General features: G+C 40.8%; 1 protein-coding gene across 1 annotated transcript in view; it reads right to left on the bottom strand.

Annotated features, from left to right (window-relative positions):
- The window catches only part of LOC132407122 (programmed cell death 1 ligand 1-like), a 60134-nt gene that overhangs the window by 1921 nt on the left and 33432 nt on the right, over positions 1-24781 (bottom strand). Inside the window, exons 3-6 of the mRNA XM_059993417.1 lie at positions 5335-5640; positions 2420-2713; positions 670-768; positions 28-71 (exon numbers count right to left, since the gene is read on the bottom strand). Of these exons, the coding sequence (XP_059849400.1) occupies positions 28-71; positions 670-768; positions 2420-2713; positions 5335-5640 (743 nt within the window). The remainder of the gene's footprint in view (positions 1-27; positions 72-669; positions 769-2419; positions 2714-5334; positions 5641-24781) is intronic.

Raw genomic sequence — 24781 nt, forward strand, 5'->3', positions numbered from 1 at the left:
TGAAAGAAGACGAGCCTCTTCACCCACCGTGTATTCATTCTGACATCCGTCCAAAGAACTTGTGTTTATCCCTTAAGAAAAACAAAATAATTTATTTGTATTGTAAAAATTGGGCATTATTCGTTTGATCCCAATCAGTTTCATTGTGTAAGAGAAACTGCTGAAGAACGGATCTTTCAGAAAACATTTGGTCATATCAGTTATCCTAATAAAGTGTGCTCCGCGTCAAACCTCATGGCACTATGTTCAATAAGCTTTAACTTTTAACGAAGCCGTAACGTGATAACAGCATATCAGTGGCCGTGCTACATTTCAGTACTGTCGCTGAAATTGCAATTAAAATAACTGAGACATGCACGAGTTCGTCATTGCTCTTTAAGCTTCAAAAAATCGATCTGCCATTGTATTAAAAACAGCTGAAGAACTCCAACTTCAAAGAAAAGCATTTGTGAATTAGATGTGTAACACTTCGAGTGGACTGGTGAAATAGATGAATATTAAGATCTAGCTACTATTATAACTGAATATTATCACTGAACTCTGACTTCGAAAATCGCGATCCTTATCCAATCATTTTGTAAAGGACATATACTGTTTTGAAGTTAAATATCATTAACGCATCTGTTTGGACGAATAGACGTGATGATTCAGAGCGATCAGCGTTCTTACCGTTCGATCTCTTTAAGTTGACCGTCACCAAAACTATTATCAATGTTAAAATTGACAATCCGTCCACTGTATATGCGATAATCAATTTAGCGTCAGCGCCTTGTGGATGAATATGGGGGAAAACAAGAAACGGTGAAGCACTTATTAATCTAAATACAAATGCACACATGAGTTTCAACAATGCAAAATATTTCATAGGCTCGTTTCGAATCTCACTACACACGATCGGAAAACATACCGTAAGATACATAGAAGCATAGAAACATAGAAAATAGGTGCAGGAGTAGGCCATTCGGCACTTCGAGCCTGCACAGCCATTCAGTATGATCATGGCTGATCAACCAACTCAGAACCCTATACCTGCTTTCTCTCCATACCCCCTGATCCCTTTAGCCACAAGGGCCATATCTAACTTCCTCTTAAGTATAGCCAATGAATCGGCCTCAACTGTTTCCTGTGGCAGAGAATTCCTCAGATTCACCACTCTCTGTGTGAAGAAGTTTTTCCTCATCTCGGTCATAAAAGGATTCCCCTTTATCCTTGAACTGTGACCTCTCGTTCTGGACTTCCCCAACTTCGGAAACAATCTTCCTGCATCTAGCCTGTCCAATTCCCTTTAGAAATTTATACGTTTCAATAAGATCTCCCCTCAATCTTCTAAATTCCAGTGATTATAAGCCTAGCCGATCCAGTATTTCTTCATATGAAAGTCCTGTCATCCCAGGAATCAGTTTGGTGAACCTTCTTTGTACTCCCTCTATGGCAAGAATGTCTTTCCTCAGATTAGGGGACCAAAACTGCACACAATATTCTGGGTGTGGTCTCACCAAGGCCTTGTACAACTGCTGTAGAATCTCCAAGCTCCTGTACACAAATCCTTTTGCTATGAATGCCAACATACCATTTGCTTTTTTCACCGCCTGCTGCACCTGCATGCCCACCTTCAATGACTGGTGAACAATGACACCCAGGTCTCGTTGCATCTCCGCTTTTCCTAATCGGCCACCGTTCAGATAATAATCTGTTTCCCTGTTCTCGCAACCAAAGTGGATAACCTCACATTTATCCACATTATATTGCATCTGCCATTAATTTGCCCACTCAACTAGCCTATCCAAGACACCCAGCATCCGGTTAGCATCCTCCTCACAGCTAACACTGCCGCCCAGCTTCGTGTCATCCGCAAACTTGGAGATGCTGCACTTAATTTCCTCGTCTTAATCATTTATATTGTAAACAACTGGGGACCCAGCACTGAGACTTGCGGTACCCCACTAGTCACAACGAAATACATATTCCCACAGTTTTTATATCACTATGTGCTTTAGAGTTTGTTTTACATTTTCATATCTTTCATTTTTTAGCAAATGTCCAGAAATTTGTTACTTTAAACTATTGCACGAATTCAATTTCTTCATTTATGCTACACGATTTACACAGAGGAGAACAACACAATAGCTTTTGAACATCTTTCTCGTTTACTATTCGCTATCAGTTACTGATCTTGTAAATTAGCCATTCTTCTGGGTTTGGGTAGCTGTTCACTTACTCTTCTTACATGATCTCACTGACTCCACCACTATGACCCATATGCGCTTCTATCTTATATTGATGGCAAAAGATTCTGAACATGCTGAAATACAGAGTTATACAGAAAATCCTGGAAGAACTCCGACGACCAGGCACATCTAATGTCTGGACATTTAAGGCCGAGACCAAGCATCATGACTTCATCAAGACACCAGCTTACCTTGCTCCAGAATGTAGCTGAAACAGGCAGGCATCGTGAGGGAGACATGCGACACCAGACAGATGTAAACATCTTTTCCCCAACCAGACTGATTAACTTCCAATGAACTGTAAGCCTCGTATAAACCCTCCGCGGTCCGGTTTATCACTGTTTCTCTTCCACTGCGAATTTGCCTGTTATTTTTTTGCCAGACGATTTCTAATTCCTTTGGGTAGAAGGCAGCTGTTTTACAGAGGAGCTGCCGAGGAGACGAAAATTCTCCAATAGGAACGATTACCAATGGAGTTGGTGGAGCTTGAATAAAAAGATAGTTACATGGGTGTTTACCATCCATTTAGTTAAAATAAATTCCTTTATCTTCCTGCCAATTACAATATCTCACTATCAAATTAATTACCCGTCATAGGTTACCATCATTTTATAAATTATTTTAAGTTCTAGTTCAAGTTCAGAGTTGTTAAAACAGACAGATGTAAATGGCTAAATGAAGCATCCGTCTTCTTGGGTCAACTGCAAAATACAGTCCATGTATTTCCACACAGCACGTACAGGCACCATCCCGCACAAACAGTGCAAAATAAACAAAATAAGCTCGAGACATCGTGCAGAGACAGATGAAAGGAAGAATTCGAAGAAGATACCGAGAAGAAGAATCTAAGTTGTGCAAAGTGAAGAAGACGCTCAGTTTTGAATGGTCTTTCAGCTTTATCACACGATTGTGTTTGCTGCAGCCCATTGGCTTTGCAGAATGTTCCTTTCTGCCTTTATTTCATTTCTAATCAAAACTGAACTACAAACCCAAAATATGACAGATTTCCACAGTTCGAACGCAATATGCATATGCATACACATATGTGTTATGTTTTAACTATTTTGGCAACTCATTTGTTTAGCTAGTTTATCAGAGCTTGCGTTGGATATTTCTAGTCATCAGCATTCACTGATAGAGTTTTGTTCGGAAAGTAATTCACTGCTGGAAAATTTCTCCCGTATTTAATGCGTTGAATATGACAAATCGTATCCTCCATGAAACATCTTGGAAAGCAAATGCGAAGTTGATTCTACATTTCTATTCTTTCATAAACCTGTCGGCCTGCAACAAAATGGTCGACAGTGACCTGGCACTGCTATACGAAAGATGATGCCCCGCAGAGAGGCAACCCAGGAGCTGAGCAAATTCCGCTTCTCCCTGCAGAGATTTCACTCAAATGTGAGCCCAAAATTCACGATTTTGTAAACGTGGACTGCTCCTCTACAATAATGGTCCGTATCTAACTTAGGAAAGTCTATTGTCAAATTGCTTTATCAATGTGTCACAGCATTTAGCATTTCGCTCTGCCTACAATGGCCATCCTGAGCTCACGGTTGCCCGCACAGCACTGCCACAGACCAAATATGGAATACAGATGTTTACGTGCTTGTTGCTGTAAGGCAGATTAGTTTGTATAAGTCGTCAGGGTCCGAGATGGAGTCCCATCCGACCTTTTTGGGAGGGTTGTGTAGAATGTTAAGGTGCCTTGATAGAGGTATTCAAAATGCCCTGACCCACCGGTGACCTGCTGGAGGACTAGATATGACTAATATTTTATAGTTGTTCAAGAAAGACTCCAAGAATACACCGGGATCTCTTAGGATGGTGAGCACGACCCTTGTAAAAGGTAACTAGTTGGAAATATTCCAAGTAACAGAACACATAACTATTTAGATAGGAATAGGACTATTTATCAAGATTATGTGCATGGTAAGTAGTGTCTAGCTAACTTGAATGGCTTTTCGAGGAACTTACCTGAGATTATGGTGAAGGAAATGCAGTGGAAGTTGTGTACATGGCAAACCCCTTGGCAAAGTCCGGAATGAGAGTCTCATCAAGGAGGTTCGGTTAGCATTCAGGATGAAGTAGTAAAATGAATTTAACATTGGCTTGACAGGAAAGCTAGGAAGTGGTAGTAGACGGCTATTCTCTGATCATTGACCTATATCTGGAGGTGTACCGTGGGGAGTGGTGCTGGTTCTGGTTATGTTTTTAGTTGTTCATCTTTATTAATGATTTGTATGATAATGAATTAAACTAGTTCAAGTATTTGGTAGATCTGGACAGTGGGGAACGTTTGCAGTGAGATATGGCACAGCTGTATAAGTGGTCTGTAAAATGACAGGTGGAATTTATTAAATTTCGAATTCCATTTGTGTTCAACTCTCTACCCTTTACATTATAACCCTATAAAATTCACCTGGGTATTGCGATTTCTATTTTCCTCTCTCTATTGAATGGGGAAAGAGGTATAGATTTTGAGAAATTTTGCAAAACACGTTTGAATTGATTATTTGCGGCATGTGCGACAAATAGATACATTAGAATAATTACTTTTTATCCGAGTATTATTCCCGACTTTGTAATCTTGACATACGCTATAAGAGAGCTGATAAAATTGTTCATAATTTGCATCCTGTGTATTGCGAAATCGAGCAATCCAACTACAACCACTCACATTAGTAACAATATTATTTCAATATCTTGTTAAGAGAGCAAACATCACCTCACTTGAAAGTTAATTCCTTGTTTTTGAAACACCTTCCCAATAATAATGCTAAAATCGATGGGTATCACTAACTTTGCACATTAGCTTTAAATGGGAGATAGCCAATCGATAGGTCTAACCTAACAGCAGTAATAAGCAGTATGGCACAACTAACAGAATAAACGTTATTTCTCGCCCGATTGCCTGAATTGTGATTATTTTCTTCAGTTCTTTTTAACCCTAGAATTGGAGTTTGTAGAATGCTTTTTCTTACCGCGAGAAACAAATCCACCCTCGCAGTTTGTTTTATCAAGTAGCAACATTTCATATTACTCTCATTAGCAGGTTTAATGTAAATGGAAAAGAGACAAAAAATCTCCTCGCAGCCGCACTCACCGTACACAGAGAGCTTGGAGCCACTTCCATTCCAGAAAGATCGTTCCTGATACTTTACTCCACAGTAGTACATTCCGGAGTCGTCGAATTTCACATCCAGAAGAATAAGTTTTTCGCTTGGCTTTTCGTGAATGAATTGCTTTCTGCTGTCCGTTTCTAAAAATGCATTCTCGCCCTCCTTCCACCAAAGAACGTTAACAGTATCTTTTGATATTGGAGGATTGCAGTACATGGTAACATTCGATCCGCCCGGAACCTCCACGTTCTTAGGGAATTGATAGACTCTGAACCCAGGTACTTCGACTGCTGTCGGAAAAAAAAGAAAACGAGAGCATTAATAACAGCTACACAGAGGGAATAAACAGGATCGGAAAGACGCACTGTAAGTTACTGTAAGAGCCAAGGAATACCGAATTGCTCAACCACTGAAACTAAGTATGCAGCGGGTAAATTTTCTAAAATAGAATACTCAGTTCTGCAACGGAACATATAACTTAGCATACACAGAAAAGTAATAGCCAGAAGCGCCATGTACGAAACCGTAAATTTCTCCGACATATTGCAGCAACCGAACTGAGTAATTTTGCAATGCCAGTGGTGTTCTGAATAGTTTGTGGAAGACATAGAAATTCAAGAGTAAATGTATGAACCCTGTGATCATGACGTAGGGATGACGCCCCACCTAGGCAGAATAGTCAAGTCAAATCAAGTCACTTTTTATTGTCATTTCGACCATAACTGCTGGTACAGTACATAGTAAAATTGAGACAACGTTTTTCAGGACCATTGTGTTACATGACACAGTACAAAAACTAGACCAAACTACGTAAAAAAAAACAACACAGAGAAAGCTACACTAGACTAGAGACCTACGCAGGACTGCATAAAGTGCACAAAAACGTTGCAGGCATTACAGTAAATAATAAACAGGACAATAGGTGTCAGACAAGGCTTTTGGTATTGAGGAGTCTGATAGCTTGGAGGAAGAGCCTGTTACATAGTCTGACGTGAGAGTCCGAATATTTCGGAGCCTTTTCCCAGACGCAGGAGGGAAGAAAATTGTATGAGGGGTTCATGGGGTTCTTCAAAATGCTGTTTCCTTTGCGGATGCAGCGTGTAGTGTAAATGTCCGTGAAGGCAGGAAGAGAAACCCCGATTATCTTCTCAACTGACCTTACTATCCACTGCAGGGTCTTGTGATCCGAAATGGTGTTATTTCCGAACCAAGCAGTGATGCAGTTGCTCAGGATGCTCTCAATACAACCCCTGCAGAATGTGTTTCAAATATAATTATACTGGGCAGACAGGGCAGTGAATGTTCTTTCTTTTTCAATTGTTATATGGCTATCGAGTATTTCGAAATTATGTTTGGATTTTGTGCTCTATGCTGAGATCAGAAATTATCCAGTTCTTTATTGAGAACTAAATTCAAATCTGTGCTCTGCCAAGTGAATCCAAATAGGGAAATCCACCTTGGAGTCATATATATCTGATAAAGTTAGCGGTTTTGAACTGGATGGCTAAGATAGTACCAGTGACCAATATGACTAACAGCGACATCTTGAAGGCATTCACTAATTTCTTTTTCTTTTTCTTCTCCTTCTTTTAAAAGATCACTTAAAATTTTACTAATGCGTCCGCGGTTGGAGCCTATAATAAACAAATCGATAATGTGTCTTCGGCCGACTGAGGGATCTGGCGCTTTTGGTCTCTCCGAAGGGATTCGGCGTAGTTGAGAGAGATGTTGAGAACGGAATATGTGGCTTGCTGGTGGATCCAATCGGCTCCGTTATTCGCCCATCTCACAATAAAAGCGTCGAGCAAGATTAAAATTAAACGAGGACGATAGCGCAAAGCGAACAGGTGTTCAAAGCATCTGCCTGCTTTGAACTCGTCTCCCTCTCCTCCTCGATTACCGAAAGAAGATCATAGAATCTTGGATGGTGCGCAAGGTGTGATCGGCACGAGTTGTGGATTGGATTCATTTTAGAGGACTATAGAGGGTCATGTTTTGTGTGTTTAAGTTTACACCATTTTTGTTGTTATTTTGCGCGATTTTGATGGAGCACTTCTACGCGAATTGGTTCTACGGTCGGCAGAGAAATTTTACAGCAAACCGATCTACTTCGAACATTCCGAGAGTGTTTAAGGACACTGGTTTGGCGTTTACTACTGTGTGTGCTATTCGTTCTTTTCTGCCGTCTGCACAATCTGTTCCTTTATTTTCGTTGGATATTTGATTATCTATTTCCATGGTGATTCTTTGTTCCGTAGCTACTTGTGGGTAAACAAATCTTAGGATTGGATACTGCTTACATACTCTGATAACAAACGTACATTGAACTTGAATTTGACAAAAATAATAACAAACTTCTTTCACTCCAATTTAGCATCGCTGTGTTCCGTTTCAATCATATTCCATCGGTCAATTATCATCCCGTTGGTGTCGCACCGCAAACCTAACAACACTCCCGCCACCTTCATATCCTCTGATTATATTATAATTCATCACCCTCTTCCGTTCGTGCAAGGAGATTCTGGAGCTCCAAACTGAATATGGATAGCCATAATTTCTATCGTTCCTATAATCACCATTGCAGTAACGTTTGCAGAAAACGGGGAGAGTAAGTGCGCTCTTACGTTAAAAAAGGCTTTAATCCATGACGGGTCAGGGGGGTGTTGCATAAATTGACATTTTTTTTCTCCTGATAATTTCCTTCAGGGTTTGCCATAAAACACCGACTGCTGAACTACTGTTTAATACCGGAAAACAAAATCGAAATAAAAATGATAAATAGACTGGTTTGAACAGGAAGTACATTCCCTCGGACACCGTCATTCACATATCTCCAGTACAATGTGTGATTTTGGATTCAAAATGTTCATTGAACTGCGCAAGGAAACCGACAAATTGTCGAGCAGTTGGTCTATTACTTCAGTAAATTTTATCTAATTTAAATCCTTCATCATTTGGAGGCAGTATACATTTTATGAAACAAAAGCATAATAATATGTAAACTTCATAAACTTATTCTAGCGATTTTTTGACGTTTTATGTACAAATTCGGCCACATGGTACTCAGCTTCCTCGGTCACTACTTTTCCCATTTCGCACCTATAAGGCGAGAAGTAACAAGTGGCGTCTCTGATAGAAAAAAAAAGATACCCGATATAACGTGCTGATCACAATGAAGAGACTGTTTAACCTGTACGATATTCAGTTTAATGATGATGGTAACCCAGAGATTCAGGAAGTATTGCGACAAAATCTATAAAAGGGGCATCGAGGACACCTCAACTGATTGAATACAGTTCCGAGGCTCCATTTCAAATCCAATTATTACGAGCTGAACTTGGAGTAATGCTACTATTTTAAGCATCACAAATTTGCAAAACGTAACAGTGAGACAGAAGGAGAATCAATCGGAACTATTGTTTATCCCGGTATAGACAAAATAGTCATTCGAATAATTAGCATACAACCATTTGTCTGACCCGGCGGCGTATACACTCTTACCCGTTTCTAAAATGAGAATGTATAATATTCGTGAAAGCGTCGAGGTTGGTGGTGGAACAATGCTGAGCTTCTTATAAAGGAGTAAAGACTCTGATTACCGATCCGATCGCCACGCCACTTTGAGCAGTTATGCAACCGGAATCGCCATGAATCGGTAGGGCCGTTCTGCTGTTTTCATTGACACGTAATCTCCATCATTGAATTGCATCTCCTGCCCTCTCAGAAGTGAAATCGTATAGGTGCGTCCAGCGTGAAGTTGTTCACAGTTGGCACATAGTTTGTGCATTGGATGCCCCTGGATGTAATTAAAGTCGGGTTGTTGAGGAGTTTTTCCAGGGGAGGATGAATCAATGCCGAGCTTCCAATTGCTTCCTACGAACAGAGTCAGCATTCCGATAACCGTGCCGATCGCCACGCCATTTTACCCAGTTGTGCATCGGGAATTTCCACAAATCATTTGGGATATTATGTGCCTTTATAGACATATTGTCGCCATTATTGAATTCCATCTCATGTCCTCTTACAATTCAAATCTATCGCAGAAACACGTGTTACGTCTATTAGTCCAGCTGGATGTAATTGAGGTGGGGGGGTTGAGGATGTTGGCTGGAAGAGGACACTGACATTGTTAATCTTATCCTGCTACGGACCTGGATGAATTTTAAGTGATTTTTTTTTAAACTAATGAGAGACAGTTTAGTTTCACCTTTCAAATGATTCGAGATGTCCAATACACATATGCGACCGCGGCAGAAAATATCTCTTCCAGCAAATAAGTTTTCTGCAGACGGGTGGGGAGTGCGCGCCTGGTCTTGATCTTCAGAGAGTCCTTTTGTCGGCACATAAAAACCAAAGTGACAGTACTGTGATTAATTCCCCATGAACCACTATCTGTTCTCCATTAGTCAATTCTTCGTGGCATCTAGGAATGGAACAGTGACTGGGACTGATCACTAAACACTTAAAAGTAAGCTGGCTGAAAGTATTACCTCACTTGAGCACTTCTGAGATAGTCGTGACTGCTCTTAGGCGACAATCAATTAAGACTGCACATGTATCATTAATTTTAAATGCTTTGGACATAATTCCTGTATCTCTATATTTTCACTAACATAGATTTGTTCAGTGTTAACTGGCGTGAAAAAAAAACACAGGACAGTATAAGAAAATCTGTGTTTTTGTTAGTAATTAATTTTTCGTTTTATGAATTCACATCCTTGAATATTTCTGATAATGTTAGAAAAATAAAGATGTTTCCATTTGTTAAACACAGCTCTCGTTAGGTCTGCGGTTGACCAAAAATCTAGTTTTGTAATTTGTGAGACTCTTTTGTCCGCTCCACGAGATAATCCATAAAAACGTCGCATTTGTAAACACAACTAACTTTATTGGAAACATATTTTCAAATGTTTTGAACAATGTCTTTCTCTTGCAGAACAGCACAGGAACAGGCCATGCGACCCACAGTGCCGTGCCAAACCAGCTGAAAAGCAAATCAAAACACACAAACACTAATCACACACACATAACCCATTTTACTCCTTGAATCTATATAACTCTCCAAATGTCTATTAAAAGCCTCCATTGTACTTGCCGCTACCACCATACCAGGCAGGTCATGGCAGGTATCCACAACACTCTAACTAAAAGACTTGCCCCTCACAGCCCCCTTGAATCTACTCCGTGTCACCGTCAATATATTTCCTCTGGGATTAGACATTTACATTCTGGGTAACAGATGCTCTCAGTAGACCCTATCTATGCCTCTCATAATCTTGTAAATCTCTGTCAGATCTCCCCTAGCCTCCGATGCACCAAAGAAAACAACCCAAGTTTATCCAGCCTCTCGTGATAGCATAAATATTTCAACTGAATTTTCATTATTATTGGTAAAATAATTGAGACCTGTGTTGTAGTTAATCCGACTGCAAAAATAAAGCTATTGGGAAGAATTGACTGGAATATCCAAACACACTAGGCTCCATCGGTGGAGAGCGAAATCGCGTTTACACTTCAAGTTGATAGTTTTTCAACTCGGACATTATCAGCAATGTCTTGCATTTTCCTCTCTTCAGAGAAGGTTTGGTCTAGGACTCCAAATCTTTTCTGCTTAACATCGGCTTGCAAACTTTGATAGCACTCGATTCCATTAATTGCCCTTCTTTCCATGAACGATCGAACTAGATATGAGCTGAACACGTGGATACATGACTTTTTTTCCCCTTTCATTTGCCTGTAAATGAATCGCGGAAATATTTTGGTTTAAAGACAACTCTCAACGTTGTCTCATCATGCCAGTTTTCTACCTGCTCCTTATCCCATTAAAACAGTTTTTAATATAAGATGGTCGAGTGTAGCACAAGTTTAAGAAATGCGGCAAAGTTGTCTGTCGCGACATGGTGTCAATTCAAAATAAATGTTTAAAAAATCAAAATAAATCTCAATAAATCTCACACGTCACAGCACATTCGTGTGCCGATTCAAAAGCCTCTTTCCTACAGCATCTTCTTCTGATTTTACCTTCTCTAAGGATCAATTCCTGCTAGTAACGTACATCTAATACCCGGCGCTCCTGCATTTATTGCGAATGGAAGTCTTTGTAACAATTTGTCACTTGATTTTTGCGAGACCGTATGAATGACAAATCAATCCGGTTAAGTGAAGGGACAGGCCTTTCAACTAAATCTCAGATGTATTTTCCAACTCGTCTTAGTCTGGAACACGTTAAAGACATCAAATAACAATCTAATACTCAGTGACTCGGAACACATAATATATTGTGTAATCTCCGAATTCTGATATGATTTACACCATCATCACTCTGGAAGATTTAGTCTAATACACTTAAAAGTTATACCAAATTCCCCAGCGCTACATTATCCGGATCAGCGGAAATCATCGTCCATTTTTAAACAGCTTTTCATTTAAGTAAGCAGAAAGCAAAATGTGCCACCCCCACCCCCAAGATCATGTTTCCATTGCCTTTTATTGTGCAAAGTAAGTTGTTCACTATTCAGTGGTCTCATAAAATGATTCCGAAATAAATTATCAGCTATTTATTTGTTCTTACAAATATTGTTATGTGCAGTTATCTCCAGAATGAACATGTTGGAGAATCAGGCCGTATAGTCGCCGCAGCACAGTTTCAGAGATATTGAAATGACAGAGGCAGGCTTTCAAAAATAAATCTTATTTTATACTTATTGCCCTTCTTTTAAACGCAATCGAGCTGTCTGCAAAATACATTTTTCAGAGAGGCTTAGACTTTGACCACAGACTTTCCGTGATGTCACCTACAGACGCGCGAGTCCATTTCTATTCTCAGAGTGCGTCTTATTTTCTATAAACGCGAAGTATTATTACTTTCTTGTTGAACCGCCACGTTAATTAAAACCTCTATTACGGACATCTTTATGTAGAAAACTTGCACATGCTCGCATGCAAACATTCGCATTTATAAATTACAAACAGTAAGTAAGCATAAGTCCACATTGAGAGCATTTGAATGTCACATCAGAATGGCACATAAGAATATAATCTGATGGTATTGCACGTGGGCAGTGGAAATAGATAAGGAACACACCCAGGCACGCACGACCAACGTATTTAAGTATATTAATACGTTAACTTAAATACTTGGATTCATGATTCACTGAACTTGGGTCTGCAGATATCCAATTCCTTGCAAGTATTCTGAGCATTCAATAGTCAATTGTCAGCAAGTTAAACCATTAGTCTATTTATCTGTTTTGTTTGTTCACTTAATATCTAATGAATATGGAACATTAATCTCTTTTACATACCACACTATAATCCATAAAGCTCCTGATCTCCGCAGGTTTAAATGATCCGCGAGATGATTATGCCATTTCGAAAAACATTCAACTGCTGAGTCAAATAGCATGAAACGATGGCTAGGTGGTGCTGCCAGATACAGATTCTGGAGGGCGATAATCAAAAACACTACGGCTATCAGTGCTGGAATCCAACAAATAAAGGTGAGGGACAAAGAGAGCCATTACATGAGAAGTGAAAGGCAGATGAAACCAGGGGCTAATTGGGGACAGGAGAATTATTTGTGTCAAATGCATGTGGGGTGAATGTATGGAACTAAGAGGGGGAGCTAACGAGCACGTGTGCGTAGGAGCTCAGGTAAGTGTAAATAGGGTTTAACCTACAACAGCAAACTCAGTGTGTAATTTCGTGGTTTGCAGAATGTACAAATGGAATATGAGGCCAGATATAAGCTACAAAATGCTAATCCTGTTTAAAAAGGGCTTGGAGTATGGCTGTAAAGACACGCCATGCTGCAGGAAGGTACACTGACTTGCTTTAGCCACACTTGTAAATTATTTTGAACATTTTCCTGGAAGGAGTACATCGAAGTCTCTCTAAATTGCAGCATCTATGGAGAAAAGTGGAAGGTCGCCTTTTCTGGACTAGAGTTGACCAGGACTGGAAATAAAGAGGAGAATTATCCAGAATTAAAATGTTGTGAAACAGTTGGAGAAAGATTTGAAGAGTAATAGGTGGAGCCAGGTGAGAAAGTGATTGGCAGTTAAAGGGGCGAGATTCAGTGTGATCCATCAGGCTGTTCGTGATAGGTGGAAGCAAGAAAGACTGAAGAAGTCAGACTATTTAACCAGTGGGGAATTGAATTCGTTTACACGTGTGAACAAACAACTTTCAATCATGCGACTTATTACAGGTGCACCCAGCATTTCATATGATGCTTCCCACGTCAATAGCCCACGTATAAATATTCAGTATGTTAATTGCATGTATATTCCAAGATCACGAGTTTCGAACGGTAGAGTGCACATTTTTGACTACTCAAAACAGTTTAGACACTACCATAATGCTTCGTTTTTTTCAGCTTTCTCCTAAATCGCTATGATTACAATTTTCAGTGCTTTATTCGTCATTTTGCATGCTCACGAATAACATGAGAGCTTAATGGCTCTAAGATCCTCCCCCTCGATCATGGAGGATCTAATCATATTTTCAGTCCACGCTTCCTTTTTCGACTGCAGCTGATATCAGTATGCTGAATTCCTGCATTATTTTGGGTATGTTGCTTGGATGCCCAGCATCTGCACATTTTCTCTTGTTCATATCCATATTCGGCAGTTTTATATTGCCACTATTCAGTTGCGTTCTAAAAAATCTCCAGCGATTGATTGTTATGAGTCAAGTCAAGTTAAGTAAATTTTTATTGTAATTTCGCAGAAAAACAAAACGTTTCTAAGGACCATAGTGCTACATGAAACGATACAAAAACTACACTGAACTACATAAAAACAACACATAAAAAAACTGCACTAGAACACAGATCTACCTGGACTGCATAAAGTGCACAAAACAGTGCAGGCATAACAAAAAATAATAAACAAGTCAATAGGCACAGTGGAGGACATATAATTGGTGTCAGTCCAGACTCTGGGTATTGAAGAGTCTGGTGGCTTGGGGGAAGAAACAGTTACATAGTCTGGCTGTGACAGCCTGACTGCTTCGGTACCTTTTCCTAGATGGCAGGATGAAGTGTTTGTATGAGGGATACGTGGCGTCCTTCATTATGCTGTTTGCTTTGTGGATGCAGCGTGTAGTGAAAATGTCTGTAATAGCCGACGGAGAGACCCCGACGATCTTCTCAGCTGACCTCACTATCCGCTGCAGGGTCTTGTGATCCGAGATGGAGCAATTTCCAAACCAGGCAGTGATGCAACTGCTCAGCATTCTCTCAATACAAACCCTGTAGAATGTGATGAGGTTGGGGGTTGGAGAATGAACTTTCCTGAGCCTTCACAGAATGTGGAGACGCTGCTGGGCTTTTTTTGCTATGGAGCTGGTGTGGAGGTACAAGGGGAGATTCTCCGCCAGGTGAAAACCAAAAAAACTTGGTGCTCTTAAGTATCTCTACCGAGGAGCCGTCGATGATTAGTGGAGACTGGTAACAACCATCTCTTTTGTTTTGTTCACATTCAGAGACAGGTTGTTGTCTCCGCTTCCCCTGTCATTGGTCTCGTGTTAATAATAATTACATCACATTTTTAATTAAGAAAGGTTCAAAAAGCTAGGTAATGTTGGAGATATAGAAAAATTGAGGCTAGCAGGAAGAAGCTTAGGAATGAAATTCGGGGAGCCAGAAGAGGCCATGAGAAGGCCTTAGAGAGCAGTTTTAAAGAAAATCCCAAGGCATTCTACAGGTATGTGAAGAGCAAGAGGATAAGGTGTGAGAGAATAGGACCAAACAATTGTGACAGTGGAAAAGGGTGTATGAAACCAGAGGAAATGGGAGAGGTACGTAATGAATACTTTGCTTCAGTATTCACTACCGAAAAGGATCTTGGGGATTGTAGGGATGACGTACAACCAATTTAAAAGCTTGACCATATAAACATTAAGGAAGAGGATATGCTGGAGCTTTTCGACAGCATAAAGTTGGATAAGTCTTCGGAACCGGGCGAGACAGGTTCCAGAGGATTAAAGAGTTGCAGATGTTGTTCCCTTTGTTAAATGCCCCGTGGATATCCTGTGACTGTCTTATGACCATGATGCAATTGAGAATCATGTGGGCATGACGTGATTGCCCTGTGACGGTGATGTTGAAGAAAAATGTAAACTTAGGTAGAGGGATAGGTAAATGGGGAAATGGATTAAGGGCAATGATTAGCTTATGATCAATTTTTTGATAGGTGACTATGTTACTGAGCAGTCAGAAAGAAACTCTTGCCAGCCACTGGTGTCGCACTAGGCATTGTTCTCCAAAAGTGCTAAGCATAACTAAATATGGGTATAGAATTATTAAAGGCGTATCTCAGGGTATAACTAAATATGGGACAGTACGTTCGTGAGAAGGAGGAAGTGTCAGCGAGAGGTACCAATATGAGGAACTTAGGTTGTATTCAGGCTAGACTTGGGAGAACTAATTATAACTAACCAATAATGATTTAACATCGAATTGCATATTAACGTGTGATCGAAACTATTATAAAATTGCCTTAACTCGCGTAATTGTAAGTTTACTGTGATTAATATTATAAATTGGGCAGAATTGAAAATCGGGGCGGAATGCCTGGACTATCTCCTTGATTAGTATGTGATTTCCCCATTGTATGCTATGAATGAAAGTGAAGTTTGATGAAGTATCACTTGTTTTATGCTTTATTGACCTTTTGCTACCTTCTCTTATTGCATTGTGTCGATCCGTCTTTGACAGTGGGGTGATGTAATTTACCCGCCAGGGTGAGGTCACATGATGTAATTTCCCGCCGATGTGATGTCAGGAGATGGGATGTTCCAACAGGTATATAAGGGGAACCTCCTGTCGTCACACGGTTAGTTCGTTGTTTAGCTTGTTAGTAAGTTTTGCTGCGTATTCGTCTCATGATGCAGTTTCGTTTTAAAGTGGAGCTTTTACTTTCTATTGTAAGGAGCAAAACCATTGTGCCGGCAGTTTCGCCAATCGCTGCCAGCATGTTTGTTTAAACATTGTTTTACCTCTACAGTCTAGTATTGGATAGTGGAGTCATTTCCAAAGTACGGGAACCAGAAGGATTGAGTAAAGATGGTGTCATACGCCGGTTTTGTAAAGGATCGACCTTATTGAATCTTCGTTCAGGAGTAGTGGCCTGCATTTGAAATAACCAGTGGAAGATCAGGAAGGATTCTGGATTGTTCACCCTCCAGCAAACAGGTCAGTTCATTAAGCCATTTTATTTCCTTCGTCGTGAATCATTTGGACAAGGCATCTCTCGGCTAGAAGCAGCATTATTGTCACGTCTTCGAAGATATCAGTTTTCAGGGAAGTGTCTCTTTACCGACTTTATAAATTACTTGGCCTTTCAAATTTACCATTTAAAGACTGTCGTCGAAATTACCACTTTAAGAACTATTCCAGAGGTTCGCTACTTGTTAAATTGCCGTGTAGCAGTTAACTTCTGGTTAAGTGAGTCATTTGTTTACATTTCACGTTTCTTGACAAGAATGTAATAAATGTTTATGTTTGTTTATATAACCTGACTCAATTCTATATTCATTGGTACCGACCGCATAACACTTTATTCAAAAAAATTGAGTAGAGATAGCCCAGGAAATTACAGACCAGTGAGTCTTACGTCAGTGGTTGGTAAGTTGTTGGAAAAGATCCTGAGAGGCAGGATTTATGAAAATTTGGAGAGGCATCATATAATTAGCAATAACCAGCATGGCTTTGTCAAAGCAGGTCATGCTCTTAGAGCCTGATTGAATTTTTTGAGAATGTGACTAAACAGTTTGATAAAGGTAGAACATTAGATGTATGTATATAGATCTCAGCAAGGCACTTGCCAAGGTATCCCATGCAAGGCTTATTGACAAAGTAAGGATGCACGGGTTCCAAGGGGACCTTGCTTTGAGAATCTAGAATTGGCTTGCCCACAGAAGGCAAAGTGTGCCTGTAGACGGGTCATATACTACATGGAGGTCGGTGACCAGTAGGGTACTTCAGGGATCTGTTCTGGTATCCCTTCTCTTCGTTATTTTTATAAATGACCTCGATGAGTAAGTGGAGGGATGGGTTAATACATTTGCTGATTGCAAGAATTTTGATGTTTTGTGGATAGTGTGCAGACAATCAGAGGTTGCAGGGACTTAAAATAGGATGCAAAACTGGGCTGAGATGTGGCAGATGCAGTTCAACACAGATAAGTGAGAAGTGGGCCATTTTGGCAGCTCACATAGGATAGCAGAGTACACTATTAATGGTAAGATTATTGGAAGTATAGAGGATCAGAGGGATCTTGGGGTCCAAGTCCATTTGTTGCACAGGTTAGCTCTATTGTGAAGAAGGCATATGGTGCATTGGCCTTCATCAGCCATGGGATTGATTGTAAGAACTGAGTGGTAATATTACAGCTATATAGGACCCAGATCTGACCCCACTTGGAGTACTGTGTTTCATTTCTGGTCATATCACTACAGGAAGGATGTGGAAACAATAGAAAAGTAGCAGAGGAGAGTTACAAGGCTGCTGTCTGTATTGCAGAGCATGCCTTATGAGAATATGTTGAGTGAACTGGGCCTTTTCTCCTTGGAGCGGCTTAGGATGAGAGATAACCTGATAGAGGCGTATAAGTTGATGAGAGGCATCATTGGATCATGTGGACAGTCAGAAGCTTTTTTCCCAGGGTTGAAATGGCTAACACGAGAGAGCACAGTTTTAACTGTAGGTACAGAGCGGATGTCAGGGTTATGTTTTTTTTAGACAGACAGTGGAATGGGTTGCTGGTGATAGTAGTGGACTCCGATAGAATAGGCTCCTTCAACAGTCTCCTAACATAGTTGGGTACAAGTAGCTTAGAAAAATATAGGACTCTGGATAACCTTATATAATTTCTATAGTAAATACATGTTCGGCACAGCACTGTGGGCTGAATCATCTGTATTGTGCTGCAGATTTCTTATGTTTCTATCTTTGCGTTCCTCCTGTTTGATTTTTATGTTATTTTGTCAGAGTGGTGCATTGGCACCGGCCAACCTGCCAGGTCATTAGTGTAAAACTGTTTTTATTGAAACAGATGGACTCCTCGGGTAGACTAAACGGAAGCTAGAGGGAAACATAGTTCTCTGAAATTAATTTATGGATGACAGCTATGAGCTGTTCGATCTATTCCAGTGTTTGACAGGGTTTTATATCAACCCTGGGAGTTACTAAGTATACGATACGTTATGTTACCTGTTGAATGCAAAGCTCTGCGGCTGTCTAAATCTCCTTTGCACGCATTCTATAGATTCCACATCCTTCCCGTAGTGAGGTGACCAGAACTGAGCACACTGCTCCAAGTGGGGTCTGACCAGGTTCCTGTATAGCTGTAATATTACCTCTCCGCTCTTGAACTCAAGAGCACGATTGATGTAGGCCAATGCACCGTATGTTTTCCTAATCACAGAGTCGACCGGCGCAGTTGAAAAAGATAGAAGTTTTAAGATTAGCTTTACGTGTCTCCTATGCATCGAAATATCCAGAAAAATAGTGTCAAAATCAAATCACCGAGGATATGCTGGGCAGACTGCCAGTCTTGCTACGTATCTGGCTCTACGATAGCATGTCAATAAATCATCAACCTTAACTGTAGGTCTCTAAAATATGGGTGGACACCGCATCTCCCGGATGAAACATAGGAGTCGGCGGGGAGAACATACAAACTCCTTACAGACGGCGTCGGGATTCGAGCCCTCCTCTTACAACTGGAACTTTAAAGCATTCTGGTAATCGGTAAACTAATGTGTTCCCGCAAAAGAAAATTTAAAGAAAGTCATAAGGTGCATCCTACTCAACTGTTGCTTCAGAATATACTCTGCCTGAGAATCGTGAGTAGATGAAGTAAATTGAGAAGTAGCACCAAAGACCGAGGAATTCCTCTGTGACAGGCAGTATCACCACTTCGTTAGATCAGAGAGGTGGTCAGTACTGATACAGCTGCCTATACTTGCATGGATAAATACAACTTCCTGTACCATTTAATTAGCTTATATTTACAAAATATATGATTACTCTTGGCAAGAATCAATTTCACTGGGCAATCAATCTGCAATGAGAGCTAGGAAGCAAAGTGCATTGTTAGCCGTAATCTATATAATAGCTCCAAGATGTGCATACCCATTCAAACGAGACCGATGGTTTTGAACAAGGTAGAATATACAGCAATTTCTATAAATAGTGGAACACTGTGGCCGAAGCAGGTGATTTTGATGGGTGCCCCATTTTCAGTGGCGAGGGGAGAGGGGTGAGAATAAAACACTACCAAGAGAGGTCGAAGGGTCATTCAGTGGTTGCGTCGGCTGGTGGTTAACAGGGTGGACTGCCAGAACATTAACAGAGAGAAGCTGGAGAGGAACAGCATCGATGGTGGTAAATATGTTGGGCTGAAAAGGTAAAAGAAGGATCTGTCCGGAGCAGCTGAACACGTATTGCTTCCCAGGCAGTATATAACTATGCTTTGTTCGTTTACCAACGGAAAAAGAATATCACGATCCCACTCCAAAATCTAGGTCGCAAATTCACAGTAGAAATTAATGAAATATTTTTTCCAGTCAACAAACACACGAATGTAACACAATTAGACGATTCTCGGAGAGAATCTGAATTGCATCTGTTCACCTGGACTTATAGAACCGCGTTTCTTCATCAATATGGAATAATCATTTCGGATTTGTATGTTCTTTAAAAACAGCCACAAAGCACTGTGAGATGAAGAGTCAACCCATTAGAATCTATGCATGTGAAGGAAGGAAATGAAGCAACGTGGTTCTGTAAAGAAAGGTGTGTCTGTTGGGTAATGCGGAAACGCACATGAATAGCAACCACCGGTATTGAGTTGGGATTCATTTTAAGAGGCAAGTATGTGACAACGTTATTAAACGAAGTTGTTATTACCGTGCTTTGTATTCAACGTCTGAGTTCAATAAATGAGATGTTACGATTTTTCTTACATATAAAACGCCACCGACACTTTTGTTTGAGAAAATCTACATAGGTGACTCTGATGATCTGAGACGATTCCAGGTTGATTGAACATGTCAGCTAACGCATTTGCTTTGAAACTGCCGGAGTTCTGGCAAAATGCCATTGCTTGATTGCAACAAGTCGAGGCACTGCGAGAAATATTCACCGACGACAACAAGTTCTACTATGAGCTTGCGTTACTCAGCAACACCACGGCTGCGAGAGAGGGGGGTCTACCAATACACGTCTAAATGTGATCAACAACGATCGCTCAAAACTCAGTTTTTACAGACTTTTGTATCAACTGAATGATGTCGCGCCAAAATATTGTTCTCCATGCCCGTCCTTTGGGATGCTAAGCCGTTTGAGCTCATGGACCACTTGCTGTCTCTCCTAGGAAATCAGCAATATTGCTTCATTTTGAAAAAAAAATCTTCATGCAGCAAATTCATGAACAAGTTCGAATACCAGTGGCTGATACACCCGTGAATGATCATAGGGAGGTTGCCAAAATGGCTGGTGGTCTACACTCAGTCAACGAGAATTGCATCAGTCCTCCCCCTTTTCCCTGCTTCAATAATCTCGGTCTGCAAGGCTTCCAACAAATGAATGGCCGCGGTGCGAAACAGATAAAGACAGGTCTGTGCTTTTACCTCGCTCGCTTTGGAACGCACGATAGAAATGGCGTACAATTTTACAACTTCGACTGTGCCAGCGCATCGGGATATCAGAAGTCTGTGAACAGCGTGGGCTCCAGCTCCCGGGAAAGTCCACTGTTCGTTACGGACACCCTTTCATGGCGACGCTGCCTGTGCGACACGGCTGCTCGAATGTGTCTGCTGGCAGCATTGCCTATTGACGAAAAGGCAAAGATTTCCGCTACAGATTTCCGGTAATTCCAGGGACTGTTAGTCGATCTTAAGAACTGCCGGCTTGTGGATGGCAGGGATTTGGGTTATTACCCTGCTTTCCTAGTAAGTTCCCTATAACGATTCTGTCAAGCACATGCACCAACGCAAGTGAGTTTATCAATTACTGAATCGACTACCATTTTCCAAACCTCACCAAACCCACAAGCTCTATTATCTCCACAAATTCGATTCAGTTTTGATCGAAGGGCGACTGCGAATGAGCGTGGAAATTAGCGAGTTAGACCGGCAAGAAGACTTTAACCCTTACATTCTGTTCAGATTTTATACTTTTCCAGTAGGGGCAGGGTCACTGTTGATCCTGTCCGAAGAATCCACAAGTGTCTATACCAAATTTTGAGCCACTGATCTATTTAGAACTTCAAAAGAGCCTATCAGTGTGATTAAAAAGTGTGATTACTTTAATTAAGATACCGGTGATGAGGGTCAGTGTATTTTTTAGGTTTTACACCACTCATCTTTGAAGAAGAAACATATACTGTCACACAATATAATGTCCTATTTTACCTAAGACATGTAAACATAACAGCCATACATAATTAAATATATGTTACGGAAAAAAATAGCAAAAATTTTCTGGAACTGTGGGGTTTATTATGGAATCATTATTACATAACCATTTGTATCCATTACAACCAGCAAACACTGTCCTCACTGCTATATCATAAGAAAGTCCTACTAACTACTAACTATAGCTATTAACTATTAATTCATCTTTAAATTACGTTTAACCAACAAACTAAACAAAAAAGTAGTCGCAATTTGCAGACTAGTCTTTGCATTCAAAGCAGTAGTTGGAAACCGTGCGTCTGTGGCACATGCATAGGAGTCTATCACATTTGCTGCACGTAGTGAATGTTTTGCAGTGCTCTTTTGCAGTTTTCTCCCTCTGTTTTGGTCTCTTGTTGAACTTGTTGAGCAGGGCCAGATTAACATTGTTGCACTGCCCTTACCACTGCTGCTGAGAATGCTGCGCAGTGAAGGTGTTCTCGCCTTTGCAAAGAAGGAGTCACAGGGTCGTTTCCAAGTTCCTATAAAAAGAGCTTCCTCCAGTTCCTTTTGCTTGTCAGTCCAGATAGGACTCAGGTCACTCCAGATGACAAAGGCATTGTATGTGGAAATGTCAATGATGTTATGGAATATAGCTGGTGGCTAGCGCACTTCTCTTCTCTTGCAGCTCTATGTGCCTGTGACTTTGTCAAGGTTGTCAACCACCCCCCCCCACCTTTTATTGCCATAGTAGTCCAGGATGATGGCAGTTTTACTGTCCCCTTGATGGATTAATTCAGCAGCCTTATGTAACGTGCTCATGTGGATCATGTTTTTGTTCTTCTATCTGGAAGTGGGAAGCGGAACTGCCAGAGGTCACATATTTGTACCAACGAGCTAGGAAGGGAAAGGGAGGAGGCTCTGAAAACGGACTACATGGAGTTAGGAAGGAAGTTGAGAACCAGGACCTCAAAGGTAGTAATCTCGGAAGTACTGCCTGAGCCACGTGCCGTGGATTATAGGAAGAGAATGAGTTGGAAGGTAATGCGTGGATGTGGGATTGAAGCAGGGGGCAGTGATTTAAATTTCTGGGTTACTGGGACTTCATTTTGGACACGAGTGACCTGTGAAAAAGGACAGGTTGCCCTTGATTCCGCGGAGGACCGATGCCCTGGCAGGCTGGTTTGCTTGGGATATTCGTGAGGGTTTAAACCAGAATTGCTGGAAGAAGTGAACCGAACTGAAGAAACAGAGGAAGGAGAGATTAGCGCACAAATCGATAACAAGTTGTAGATGGTATGAGAGTAAGTATAGGCAGGTGACAGAGAAGGGATACGCGCATACTGGTGGTTTTAGATGAGTCTATTTTAATGTACGTAGTCTCATGAACAACCCGGATGAGGTTAGAGCGTTGGACAGTAACTGCAGCTATGATGTTGTTGCCATTACAGACACTTGGACAGCTCAGGGGCAGGAATGATTATTTCGAGTGCCAGGCTTTAGATGTTTCAAAAGGGCCAGGAAGTGAGGCAAAAGAAATGATGCGTGGCACTGCTGATTAGAGACAGTGTAACAGCTGCAGACAAAAGGAGGAAGTCACGGAAGGATTGTCTACTGAGTCATTAGGAGCACAAATGATTCAATACAGGGGTGTTTTTTTATAGACCACCCAATAGTGACAGGGACATCGAGGAACAGATAGCCAGACAGATTCTGGAAATGTATAATAATAACAGGGAGCAGGGACATTTTAATTTCCCCAATATTGATTGTGAGGGGCTTAGATGGGGTAGAGTTTATTAGGCGAGTTCAGGAAGGTTTGCTGACACAATATGTAGAAAAGCCTACAAAAGGAGAGGCTGCACTTGATCTGGTATTCGGAAATTAACTTGGTTAGCTGACAGGTCTCTCAGTAGGAGAGTATTTTGGAGATAGTGATCACAATTCTATCCCCTTTGCCATAGCATTGGAGAGGGTTAGGAACAACCAAGTTAGGAAAGTGTTTAATTAGAGTAAGGGGAAATTTGAATCTATCAGGCAGGAACTAGGAAGCATAAATTGGGAACAGATTTTCTCAGGAAATGTATAACAGAAATATGGTAGATGTTCAGAGGTCATTTGCATGGGGTTCTGCGTCGATGCGTTCTAATGAGACAGGGAAATGATTGTGTGTTACAGGAACCAATGTGTACAAAGTTGTTTAAAATCTAATCAGGAAGTAAAAAAATGTTTAGGCAACGTACAAAAAAAAAGGTAATGTTAAAAATCCAGAAAATTATAAAGCGAGCAGGAAGCAGCTGAAGAATGAAATTAGGAGCAGCAGGAGGGGCCATGAGAAGGCCTTGGCAAGCGGGATTCAGGAAAACCCCCAGGGATTCTAGATGTATATGAAGAATAAGAGGATAAGACATGATAAAATAGGACCAATGAGTTGCGACAGTGTAAAAGTGTGTAGTGAACCGGAGGGGACAGCGAAGGTACTTAATGAACACTTTGCTTCAGCATTCATTACTCAAAGGACCTTGGCGATTATAGGGATGACGTAAAGCAGATTGAAAAGGTTAAGCATGGACATATTAAGAAAGAAATTGCTGGAGCTTTATGAAAGCATCGCTGAATATGTCACCGGGACCAGCCGAGCTATATCCCAGGCTACCATACGAGGCGAGGGTGGAAATTGCTGAGCTTCAAGCAATGATCTTTGCATCATCAATGGGGATGGGAGAGGTTCTCGAGGATCGAAGGGTTGCAGATGTTGTTTCCTTATACAAGAAAGGGAGTCGAGATAGCCCTGGAAATTATAAACCAGCCAGTCATACTTCAAATGTTGGAATGTTGACCAAAAAGATCCAGAGAGGCAGGATTTATGAACATTTTGAGAGTCATAATATGACTATGTATAGTCAGCAGGGCTTTGTCTGCAAATCGAGCCTGACGAGCCTGACTGAAGTTTTTCAGGAGGTAACGGAACATATTGATGAGGGTAGAGCAGTAGAAGTACACTATATTGATTTCAGCAAGACATTT

The sequence above is a fragment of the Hypanus sabinus genome, chromosome 17 (genome assembly GCF_030144855.1).
Source record: "Hypanus sabinus isolate sHypSab1 chromosome 17, sHypSab1.hap1, whole genome shotgun sequence".
Taxonomy (NCBI): Eukaryota; Metazoa; Chordata; class Chondrichthyes; order Myliobatiformes; family Dasyatidae; genus Hypanus; species Hypanus sabinus.